The 13,013-nt window shown below is 49.9% G+C and overlaps 1 protein-coding gene across 1 annotated transcript in view; it reads left to right on the plus strand.

Moving 5' to 3' along the window:
- cux1b (cut-like homeobox 1b) overlaps nt 1-13,013 on the plus strand; it is a 162,230-nt gene that overhangs the window by 92,003 nt on the left and 57,214 nt on the right. Inside the window, 5 exon segments of the mRNA XM_031791238.1 lie at nt 3,384-3,440; nt 3,443-3,493; nt 3,905-4,016; nt 4,019-4,092; nt 5,136-5,194. Of these exon segments, the coding sequence (XP_031647098.1) occupies nt 3,384-3,440; nt 3,443-3,493; nt 3,905-4,016; nt 4,019-4,092; nt 5,136-5,194 (353 nt within the window).

The following is a 13,013-nucleotide window of genomic DNA, read 5'->3' on the forward strand; positions in this document are numbered from 1 at the left end:
CTCACTCTCTCTCTCTTTCTCTCGCTCTCTCTTTCACTCGCTCTCTCTTTCACTCGCTCTCTCTTTCACTCGCTCTCTTTCACTCGCTCTCTCTTACTCGCTCTCTCTTACTCGCTCTCTCTTACTCGCTCTCTCTTACTCGCTCTCTCTTACTCGCTCTCTCTTACTCGCTCTCATTCTCTCGCTCTCTCTACTCGCTCTCTCTTTCTCTCTTTCTCTCTCTTTCTCTCGCTCTCTCTTTCTCTCGCTCTCTCTTTCTCTCGCTCTCTCTTTCTCTCGCTCTCTCTTTCTCTCGCTCTCTCTTTCTCTCGCTCTCTCTCTTTCTCTCGCTCTCTCTCTTTCTCTCGATCTCTCTCTTTCTCTCGCTCTCTCTCGCTCTCTTTTGCTCTCTTTCGCTCTCTCTCGCTCTCTTTCGCTCTCTCTCTTCTCTCTCTTTCTCTCTCTCTCTTTCGCTCGCTCGCTCTCTCTTTCTCTCTCTTTCTCTCTCTCTCTTTCGCTCGCTCGCTCTTTCTCGCTCTCTCTTTCTCTCGCTCTCTCTTTCTCTTGCTCTCTCTTTTTTGCTCTCTCACTCTCGCCTCGCTCTCTCTTCTCTCTCTCTTTCGCTCGCTCTCTTTCTCTCGCTCTCTCTTTCTCTCGCTCTCTCTCTCTCGCTCTCTCTTTCTCTCGCTCTCTCTTTTTTGCTCTCTCCCTCTCGCTCGCTCGCTCGCTCTCTCTTTCTTTCTCTCTCTTTCGCTCTCTTTCGCTCGCTCTCTCTTTCTCTCTCTCTCCTTCTCTCGCTCTCTCTCGCTCTCTCTCTCTCTTTTGCTCTCTTTCTCTCTCTCTTTCTCTCTCTCTTTTGCTCTCTTTCTCTCTCTCTTTCTCTCTCTCTTTCTCTCTCTCTTTCTCTCTCTCTCTCTCTCTTTCGCTCTCTCTTTCTTTCTCTCTCCCTCTCTTTCGCTCGCTCTCTTCGCTCGCTCTCTCTTTCTCTCTCTCTCTTTCGCTCTCGCTCTCTTTCTCTCGCTCTCTCTTTCTCTCTTTCTCTCTTTGCTCTCTTTCAATTCAATTCAATTTCAATTCAAGGGCTTTATTGGCATGGGAAACATGTGTTAACAATTGCCAAAGCAAGTGAGGTAGACAACACAAAGTGAATAATTAAAGTGAAAAACAACAAAAATTAACAGTAAACATTACACATACAGAAGTTTCAAAACAGTAAAGACATTACAAATGTCATATTATATATATATATACAGTGTTCTAACAATGTACAAATGGCCCTAAAGGACACAAGATAAAATAAATAAGCATAAATATGGGTTGTATTTACAATGGTGTTTGTTCTTCACTGGTTGCCCTTTTCTTGTGGCAACAGGTCACAAATCTTGCTGCTGTGATGGCACACTGTGGAATTTCACCCAGTAGATATGGGAGTTTATCAAAATTGGATTTGTTTTCGAATTCTTTTTGGATCTGTGTAATCTGAGGGAAATATGTCTCTCTAATATGGTCATACATTGGGCAGGAGGTTAGGAAGTGCAGCTCAGTTTCCACCTCATTTTGTGGGCAGTGAGCACATAGCCTGTCTTCTCTTGAGAGCCATGTCTGCCTACGGCGGCCTTTCTCAATAGCAAGGCTATGCTCACTGAGTCTGTACATAGTCAAGGCTTTCCTTAATTTTGGGTCAGTCACAGTGGTCAGGTATTCTGCCGCTGTGTACTCTCTGTGTAGGGCCAAATAGCATTCTAGTTTGCTCTCTCTCTCTCTTTCTCTCTCTCTCTCGCTCGCTCTCTCGCTCTCTCTATTGCTCTCTTTCGCTCTCTCTCGCTCTCTTTCGCTCTCTCTTTCGCTCGCTCTCTCTTTCTTCTCGCTCTCTTTCTCTCGCTCTCTCTCTCTTTTGCTCTCTTTCGCTCTCTCTCGCTCTCTTTCGCTCTCTCTCTTTCGCTCGCTCTCTCTTCGCTCGCTCTCTCTTTCGCTCGCTCTCTCTTTCGCTCGCTCTCTCTTTCGCTCGCTCTCTCTTCGCTCGCTCTCTCTTTCGCTCGCTCTCTCTTTCCTCTCGCTCTCTCTTTCTCTCGCCTCTCTCTTTCTCTCGCTCTCTCTTTCTCTCGCTCTCTCTTTGCTCTCTCACGCTCGCTCGCTCGCTCGCTCTCTCTTCTCTCTCTCTCTCTCTCTCTTTCTCTCTCTCTTTTCTCTCGCTCTCTCGCTCTCTCTCTCTTTTGCTCTCTTTCGCTCTCTTTTGCTCTCTTTCGCTCTCTTTTGCCTCTTCTTTTCGCTCTCTTTCGCTCTCTCTTTCTCTCTCTTTCGCTCACTCTCTTTCTTTCTCTCTCCCTCTCTCTTTCGCTCAGCTCTCTCTTTCGCTCGCTCTCTTTCTCTCTCTCTTTTGCTCTCTCTTTCTCTCGCCACTCTCTTTCTCTCGCACTCTCTCTTTCTCTCGCACTCTCTCTTTCTCTCGCACTCTCTCTTTCTCTCGCACTCTCTCTTTCTCTCGCACTCTCTCTTTCTCTCGCACTCTCTCTTTCTCTCTCTTTCTCTCGCACTCTCTCTTTCTCTCTTTCGCTCTCTTTCTCTCTTTCGCTCTTGCTCTCGCTCTCGCTCTCTCTCTCGCTCTCTCTCTTTTGCTCTCTCTCGCTCTCTTTCGCTCTCTCTCTCTCTTCTCTCTCTCTTTCTTTCTCTCTTCTCTCTCTCTTTCTTTCTCTCTCCCTCTCTTTCTTTCTCTCGCACTCTCTCTTTCTCTCTTTCTCTCTCTTTCTCTCTTTCTCTCTCTTTCTCTCTCTTTCTCTCGCACTCTCTCTTTCTCTCTTTCGCTCTCTTTCTCTCTTTCGCTCTTTCTCTCGCTCTCGCTCTCTCTCTCGCTCTCTCTCTTTTGCTCTCTCTCGCTCTCTTTCGCTCTCTCTCTCTCTTCTCTCTCTCTTTCTTTCTCTCTCCCTCTCTTTCTTTCTCTCTCCCTCTCTCTTTCGCTCGCTCTCTCTTTCGCTCGCTCTCTTTCTCTCGCACTCTCTTTCTCTCGCACTCTCTTTCTCTCGCACTCTCTTTCTCTCGCACTCTCTCTTTCTCTCGCACTCTCTCTTTCTGTCTTTCTCTCTCTTCCTCTTTCTCTCTCTTCCTCTTTCTCTTTCTCTCTCTTCCTCTCGCTCTCTTCTCTCTCGCTCTTTCTCATCGCTCTCTCTTTCTCTCGCTCTTTCTCTCGCTCTCTCTTTCTCTCTCTCTCGCCTCTCTCTCGCTCTCTCTCGCTCTCTCTCGCTCTCTCTCTCTCTCTCTCGCTCTCTCTCTTGTGCTCTCTCGTGCTCTCTCTCATTGCTCTCTCTCTCTCTCTCTCTCGTGCTGCTCTCTCTCATGCTCTCTCTCTCTCTTGGCGCGGCACTCTCTCTCATGCCCTTGATCTCTCGTTTTCTCTCTCTCTCTCTCAGAGAGCCGAGGCAGCACAGAGGGAGGCGGAAGCTCTGAAGCGGAGCAGGCTGACCTCTTTCTAACCAATCCCTGCAGCTGGACCACCCACATTCAGCCCACCCCAGACACGGTACATTGTTCTATAGGACCAGACTGTTCTGATTGGTAGATTGATGTATGTGTTGCCCTATAGGACCGGACTGTTCTGATGGTAGATTGCTGTATTGATGTATGTGATTGACCTATAGGATCAGACTGTTCTTATTGGTCGATTGCTGTATTGATGTATGTGTTGACCTATAGGATCAGACTGTTCTGATTCGGTTGATTGATGTATGTGTTGACCTATAGGACCAGGACTGTTCTGATTGGTAGATTGATGTATGTGTTGACCTATAGGACCAGACTGTTCTGATTGGTAGATTGATGTATGTGTTGACCTATAGGACCAGACTGTTCTGATTGGGTAGATTGATGTATGTGTTGACCTATAGGACCAGACTGTTCTGATTGGTAGATTGATGTATGTGTTGACCTATAGGACCAGGCGGTGGAGGCCCTGTCCCGTTCCAGTCTGGAGGCAGAGCTGGGGGCCAAGGACAGGGAGATGGTTCAGCTGGTGGAAGATGTTCAGAGACTGCAGGCCAGCCTGTCTAACTCAGAGAGAGTTCCAGCACACAGATTACACAGCTGCAACTACAGCTCAGCACCAAGACGGCCAGCCTCAAGGTAGGCTATATACACACACACACACACACACCACACACACACACACACACACACACACACACCACACACACAACCCTCTCACAACCTCAGGTGTATGTACAAGTTGATTGTGATTATACTGTCTGGGAGTTTCCGTCCTTTCTCATTCATCATTAATTTAACACCCCTCCCTCGCTCTGCTCTCATCCCCTCTCTCCTCCCTCGCTCTGCTCTCATCCCCTCTCCTCCCTCGCTCTGCTCTCATCCCCTTCTCCTCCCTCGCTCTGCTCTCATCCCCTTCTCCTCCCTCGCTCTGCTCTCATCCCCTCCTCTCCCTCGCTCTGCTCTCATCCCCTCTCCTCCCTCGCTCTGCTCTCATCCCCTCTCCTCCCTCGCTCTGCTCTCATCCCCTCTCCTCCCTCGCTCTGCTCTCATCCCCTCTCCTCCCTCGCTCTGCTCATGTCCCCTCTTCTCCCTCGCTCTGCTCTGCTCTCGTGCCATCTCCTCCCTCGCTCCGCCTCTCTGCTTCTGTGCCCTTCTCCTCCCTCGCTCCGCTCTGCTCTCGTGCCCTCTCCTCCCTCGCTCCGCTCTGCTCTCGTGCCCCCTCCTCCCTCGCTCCGCTCTGCTCTCCTGCCCCCTCCTCCCTCGCTCCTCTGCCTCTCCTGCCCCTCCCTCCCTCGCTCCGCTCTGCTCTCGTGCCCCCTCCTCCCTCGCTCGCTCGCTCTCGTGCCCCCCTCCTCCCTCGTCCGCCTCTGCTCTCGTGCCCCTCCTCCCTCGCTCCGCTCTGCTCTCTTGCCTCTCCTCCCTCGCTCCGCTCTGCTCTCGTGCCCTCTCCTCCCTCGCTCCGCTCTGCTCTCGTGCCCTCTCCTCCCTCGCTCCGCTCTGCTCTCGTGCCCTCTCCTCCCTCGCTCCGCTCTGCTCTCGTGCCCTCTCCTCCCTCGCTCCGCTCTGCTCTCGTGCCCTCTCCTCCCTCGCTCCGCTCTGCTCTCGTGCCCTCTCCTCCCTCGCTCCGCTCTGCTCTCTTGCCCTCTTTTCTCCTCTCTTTCCATCCCTCTTCTCTATAGCAACTGGGGGAAAAGCTACAGGAACATGCTGACTATGAAGAGGTGAAGAAAGAGCTGAGGTGAGTGTGTGTGTTGTACTCTGTTCTTACACCAAATACTGGCAAAAATCTACTCATTCAGTTAATGATTGATGTCCTCAGTATCCCTTGTGTGTGTGTGTGTGTGTGTGTGTGTGTGTGTGTGTCATTGCCTCTGAGGTCCTCTAACAGCATCAGAAGGGCAGCCTGTCCTCTTCCCCTCGATCTATAAGTCAATACTGAGTGTTTATTAACATGGTTCCCAGTGTGTTTTAATGGATCTTTGTTAGTAGTTAATCACATAATCAACCTGAAGGGTAATACTGCAATACCGGATCAATGAGTTAGCAGCCAGATAACTTATTATTCATTTTTTTATAGAAAGGTACTCTTGAAATGGGCATCGATGTCCTACACACACACATGGTCTAGCATTATTAAACCTCCCTGGAGTCGATGTCCTACACACACACATGGTCTAGTGTTATTAAACCCCCTGGAGTCGATGTCCCACACACACATGGTCTAGCATTATTAAACCCCCTGGAGTCGATGTCCTACACACACATGGTCTAGCATTATTAAACCCCCATGGAGTCGATGTCCTACACACACATGGTCTAGCATTATTAAACCCCTGGAGTCGATGTCCCATCAACACACATGGTCTAGGCATTATTAAACCCCCTGGAGTCGATGTCCCACACACACATGGTCTAGCATATTACAACCCCCTGGAGTCGATTGTCCCACACACACATGGTCTAGCATTATTAAACCCCCATGGAGTCGATGTCCTACACACACATGGTCTAGAATTATTAAACCCCCTGAGTCGATGTCCTACACACACATGGTCTAGCATTATAAAACCCCCTGGTCGATGTCCCACACACACAATGGTCTAGCATTATTAAACCCCCCTGGAGTCGATGTCCTACACACACATGGTCTAGCATTATTAAACCCCCTGGAGTCGATTTGTCCCACACACACATGGTCTAGCATTATTAAACCCCCTGGAGTCGATGTGTCCCAACACACACTGGTCTAGCATTATTAAACCCCCATGGAGTCGATGTCCTACACACACATGGTCTAGCATTATTAAACCCCCTGGAGTCGATGTCCTACACACACATGGTCTAGCATTATTAAACCCCCTGGAGTCGATGTCCTACACACACATGGTCTAGCATTATTCAACCCCCTGGAGTCGATGTCCCACACACACATGTCTAGCATTTATTAAACCCCTGGAGTCGATGTCCCACACACAATGGTCTTAGCATTATTAAACCCCCTGGAGTCGATGTCCCACACACACATGGTCTAGCATTATTAAACCCCCTGGAGTCGATGTCCCACACACACATGGTCTAGCATTATAAACCCCCTGGAGTCGATGTCCCACACACACATGGTCTAGCATTATTAAACCCCCTGGAGTCGATGTCCTACACACACATGGTCTAGCATTATTAAACCCCCATGGAGTCGATGTCCCACACACACATGGTCTAGCATTATTAAACCCCCTGGAGTCGATGTCCCACACACACATGGTCTAGCATTATTAAACCCCCTGGAGTCGATGTCCCACACACACATGGTCTAGCATTATTAAACCCCCATGGAGTCGATGTCCTACACACACATGGTCTAGCATTATTAAACCCCCTGGAGTCGATGTCCTACACACACATGGTCTAGCATTATTAAACCCCCTGGAGTCGATGTCCCACACACACATGGTCTAGCATTTATTAAACCCCCTGGAGTCGATGTCCCACACACACATGGTCTAGCATTTATTAAACCCCATGGAGTCGATGTCCTACACACACATGGTCTAGCATTTATTAAACCCCCTGGAGTCGATGTCCCACACACACATGGTCTAGCATTATTAAACCCCCTGGAGTCGATGTCCCACACACACATGGTCTAGCATTTATTAAACCCCCTGGAGTCGATGTCCCACACACACGGTCTAGCATTCTTAAACCCCCCTGGAGTCGATGTCCTACACACACATGGTCTAGCATTTATTAAACCCCCTGGAGTCGATGTCCCACACACACATGGAGTCGATGTCCTACACACACATGGTCTAGCATTATAAAACCCCCTGGAGTCGATGTCCCACACACACATGGTCTAGCATTATTAAACCCCCTGGAGTCGATGTCCCACACACACATGGTCTAGCATTATTAAACCCCCTGGAGTCGATGTCCCAACACACCATGGTCTAGCATTATTAAACCCCCTGGAGTCGATGTCCTACACTCACATGGTCTAGCATTATTAAACCCCCTGGAGTCGATGTCCTACACACACATGGTCTAGCATTATTAAACCCCCTGGAGTCGATGTCCTACACACACATGGTCTAGCATTATTAAACCCCCTGGAGTCAATGTCCCACACACACATGGTCTAGCGTTATTAAACCCCCTGGAGTCGATGTCCTACACACACATGGTCTAGCATTATTAAACCCCCTGGAGTCGATGTCCTACACACACATGGTCTAGCATTATTAAACCCCTGGAGTCGATGTCCCACACACACATGGTCTAGCATTATTAAACCCCCTGGAGTCGATGTCCTACACACACATGGTCTAGCATTATTAAACCCCCATGGAGTCGATGTCCTACACACACATGGTCTAGCATTATAAAAACCCCTGGAGTCGATGTCCCACACACACATGGTCTAGCATTATTAAACCCCCTGGAGTCGATGTCCCACACACACTGGTCTAGCATTATTAAACCCCCTGGAGTCGATGTCCCACACACACATGGGTCTAGCATTATTAAACCCCTGGAGTCGAAGTCCTACCACTCACATGGTCACTAGCATTATTAAACCCCCTGGAGTCGATGTCCTACACACACATGGTCTAGCATTATTAAACCCTGAGTCATGTCCCACACACACATGTCTAGCATTATTAAACCCCCTGGAGTCGATGTCCCACACACACATGGTCTAGCATTATTAAACCCCCTGGAGTCGATGTCCACACACACATGGTCTAGCATTATTAAACCCCCTGGAGTCGATGTCCCACACACACATGGTCTAGCATTATTAAACCCCCTGGAGTCGATGTCCCACACACACATGGTCTAGCATTATTAAACCCCTGGAGTCGATGTCCTACACACACATGGTCTAGCATTATTAAACCCCCTGGAGTCCGATGTCCTACACACCACATGGTCTAGCATTATTAACCCCTGGAGTCGATGTCCCCAATTAACCCCTGGAGTCGATGTCCACACACACATGGTCTAGCATTATTAAACCCCCTGGAGTCGATGTCCCACACACACATGGTCTAGCATTATTAAACCCCCATGGAGTCGATGTCCTACACACACATGGTCTAGCATATTAAACCCCCTGGAGTCGATGTCCTACACACACATGGTCTAGCATTATAAAACCCCTGGAGTCGATGTCCCACACACACATGGTCTAGCATTATTAAACCCCTGGAGTCGATGTCCTACACTCACATGGTCTAGCATTATTAAACCCCCTGGAGTCGATGTCCTACACACACATGGTCTAGTATTATTAAACCCCCTGGAGTCGATGTCCCACACACACATGGTCTAGCATTATTAAACCCCCTGGAGTCGATGTCCCACACACACATGGTCTAGCATTATTAAACCCCCTGGAGTCGATGTCCCACACACACATGGTCTAGCATTATTAAACCCCCTGGAGTCGATGTCCTACACACACATGGTCTAGCATTATTAAACCCCCATAGATCGATGTCCTACACACACATGGTCTAGCATTATTAAACCCCCTGGAGTCGATGTCCCACACACACATGGTCTAGCATTATTAAACCCCCTGGAGTCGATGTCCCACACACACATGGTCTAGCATTATTAAACCCCCTGGAGTCGATGTCCCAGACACACATGGTCTAGCATTATTAAACCCCATGGAGTCGATGTCCTACACACACATGGTCTAGCATTATTAAACCCCTGGAGTCGATGTCCTACACACACATGGTCTAGCATTATTAAACCCCCTGGAGTCGATGTCCTACACACACATGGTCTAGCATTTATTAAACCCCCTGAGTCGATGTCCCACACACACATGGTCTAGCATTATTAAACCCCCTGGAGTCGATGTCCCACACACACATGGTCTAGCATTTATTAAACCCCCTGGAGTCGATGTCCCACACACACGGTCTCAGCATTATTAAACCCCCTGGAGTCGATGTCCTACACACACATGGTCTAGCATTTATTAAAACCCCTGGAGTCGATGTCCCCACACACACATGGAGTCGATGTCCTACACACACATGGTCTAGCATTATAAAACCCCCTGGAGTCGATGTCCCACACACACATGGTCTAGCATTATTAAACCCCCTGGAGTCGATGTCCCACACACACATGGTCTAGCATTATTAAACCCCCTGGAGTCGATGTCCCACACACACATGGTCTAGCATTATTAAACCCCCTGGAGTCGATGTCCTACACTCACATGGTCTAGCATTATTAAACCCCCTGGAGTCGATGTCCTACCACACATGGTCTAGCATTATTAAACCCCCTGGAGTCGATGTCCTACACACACATGTCTAGCATTATTAACCCCCTGGAGTCGATGTCCCACACACACATGGTCTAGCGTTATTAAACCCCCTGGAGTCGATGTCCTACACACACATGGTCTAGCATTATTAAACCCCCTGGAGTCTATGTCCTACACACACATGGTCTAGCATTATTAAACCCCCTGGAGTCGATGTCCCACACACACATGGTCTAGCGTTATTAAACCCCCTGGAGTCGATGTCCTACACACACATGGTCTAGCATTATTAAACCCCCATGGAGTCGATGTCCTACACACACATGGTCTAGCATTATTAAACCCCCTGGAGTCGATGTCCCACACACACATGGTCTAGCATTATTAAACCCCCTGGAGTCGATGTCCCACACACACATGGTCTAGCATTATTAAACCCCCTGGAGTCGATGTCCCACACACACATGGTCTAGCATTTATTAAACCCCCTGGAGTCGATGTCCTACACACACATGGTCTAGCATTATTAAACCCCCTGGAGTCGATGTCCCACACACACATGGTCTAGCATTTATTAAACCCCCTGGAGTCGATGTCCCACACACACATGGTCTAGCATTTATTAAACCCCATGGAGTCGATGTCCCACACACACATGGAGTCGATGTCCTACACACACGGTCTAGCATTATTAAACCCCCTGGAGTCGATGTCCCACACACACATGGAGTCGATGTCCTACACACACATGGTCTAGCATTATAAAAACCCCTGGAGTCGATGTCCCACACACACATGGTCTAGCATTATTAAACCCCCTGGAGTCGATGTCCTACACACACATGCGTGTCGGTTGTTTTGCTCTTGGACGCCCACAAGACTCTGTAGCCCGGTACCGATGTAAAACATGTATGGAAGTAGTTTAGTGCCTGAAAAAATGGTTTTAAATATGTTTTTAATATTTCCTGATCTATCTTATCACTCAGACAGGACAGACACTTCAAAACAAACCTCCATTTTTACTCCGTTTTTCCAAGAATTAATCTGTTGTTATTCAATGCGTTTATACCGGCTAATAGAAGGCAGGCCATAATTCAATATTTCATTTTATTAATAAAAAATAAAAATAAATTGGATACCTAAAAGGGTCCTAAAATGTTATGACCAATTTGCTGTCCCTCCGGGGGGGGGGTCGCTGCGTTGCTGCTAACCTTGTGGTTCTCAACGTGTGTCTGTTTTTTTTCTTCTGTTCTGACCAATGGGACAATACAGTTGTTTTTCCCAGACAGCAGCACGCGCTAGCTGACTCCACCTTCCCAGACAGCAGCACGAGCTAGCTGACTCCACCTTCCCAGACAGCAACACGCGCTAGCTGACTCCACCTTCCCAGACAGCAACACGCGCTAGCTGACTCCACCTTCCCAGACAGCAGCACGCGCTAGCTGACTCCACCTTCCCAGACAGCAGCACGCGCTAGCTGACTCCACCTTCCCAGACAGCAACACGGACTAGCTGACTCCACCTTCCCAGACAGCAACACGCGCTAGCTGACTCCACCTTCCCAGACAGCAGCACGCGCTAGCTGACTCCACCTTCCCAGACAGCAGCACGCGCTAGCTGACTCCACCTTCCCAGACAGCAGCACGCGCTAGCTGACTCCACCTTCCCAGACAGCAACACGCGCTAGCTGACTCCACCTTCCCAGACAGCAGCACGAGCTAGCTGTCTCCACCTTCCCAGACAGCAGCACGCGCTAGCTGACTCCACCTTCCCAGACAGCAGCACGCGCTAGCTGACTCCACCTTCCCAGACAGCAACACGGACTAGCTGACTCCACCTTCCCAGACAGCAACACGCGCTAGCTGACTCCACCTTCCCAGACAGCAGCACGCGCTAGCTGACTCCACCTTCCCAGACAGCAGCACGCGCTAGCTGACTCCACCTTCCCAGACAGCAGCACGCGCTAGCTGACTCCACCTTCCCAGACAGCAGCACGCGCTAGCTGACTCCACCTTCCCAGACAGCAGCACGCGCTAGCTGACTCCACCTTCCCAGACAGCAGCACGCGCTAGCTGACTCCACCTTCCCAGACAGCAGCACGCGCTAGCTGACTCCACCTTCCCAGACAGCAGCACGCGCTAGCTGACTCCACCTTCCCAGACAGCAGCACGCGCTAGCTGACTCCACCTTCCCAGACAGCAGCACGCGCTAGCTGACTCCACCTTCCCAGACAGCAACACGCGCTAGCTGACTCCACCTTCCCAGACAGCAGCACGCGCTAGCTGACTCCACCTCTCGCGTTGTTCAACCGATGGCGGACGCATTTGAAATGATCTCTCCATTAGTTGCTCCTCTCCGTCACTCCCTCCCTGCTCAACCACTAGGTTACCTGCCTCTAACCACTAGGCTACCTGCCTCTAACCACTAGGCTACCTGCCTCTAACCACTAGGCTACCTGCCTCTAACCACTAGGTTACCTGCCTCTAACCACTAGGCTACCTGCCTCTAACCACTAGGCTACCTGCCTCTAACCACTAGGCTACCTGCCTCTAACCACTAGGCTACCTGCCTCTAACCACTAGGCTACCTGCCTCTAACCCCTAGGCTACCTGCCTCTAACCCCTAGGTTACCTGCCTCTAACCACTAGGCTACCTGCCTCTAACCACTAGGCTACCTGCCTCTAACCACTAGGCTACCTGCCTCTAACCACTAGGCTACCTGCCTCTAACCACTAGGCTACCTGCCTCTAACCACTAGGCTACCTGCCTCTAACCACTAGGCTACCTGCCTCTAACCACTAGGCTACCTGCCTCTAACCACTAGGCTACCTGCCTCTAACCACTAGGCTACCTGCCTCTAACCACTAGGCTACCTGCCTCTAACCACTAGGCTACCTGCCTCTAACCACTAGGCTACCTGCCTCTAACCACTAGGCTACCTGCCTCTAACCACTAGGCTACCTGCCTCTAACCACTAGGCTACCTGCCTCTAACCACTAGGCTACCTGCCTCTAACCACTAGGCTACCTGACTCTAACCACTAGGCTACCTGCCTCTAACCACTAGGCTACCTCCCTCTAACCACTAGGCTACCTGCCTCTAACCACTAGGCTACCTGCCTGCTGCTGTTCCACAGCGCTACTGGCAAAATATTCTGTGGACAGATGAAACTAGAGTTGAGTTGTTTGGAAGGAAGGAATGAAGGAACACACAACACTATGTGTGGAGAAAAATGCACAGCACAGCACAGCAACATCAATAC

Source organism: Oncorhynchus kisutch, linkage group LG15 (genome assembly GCF_002021735.2).
Source record: "Oncorhynchus kisutch isolate 150728-3 linkage group LG15, Okis_V2, whole genome shotgun sequence".
NCBI classification, from domain to species: Eukaryota; Metazoa; Chordata; class Actinopteri; order Salmoniformes; family Salmonidae; genus Oncorhynchus; species Oncorhynchus kisutch.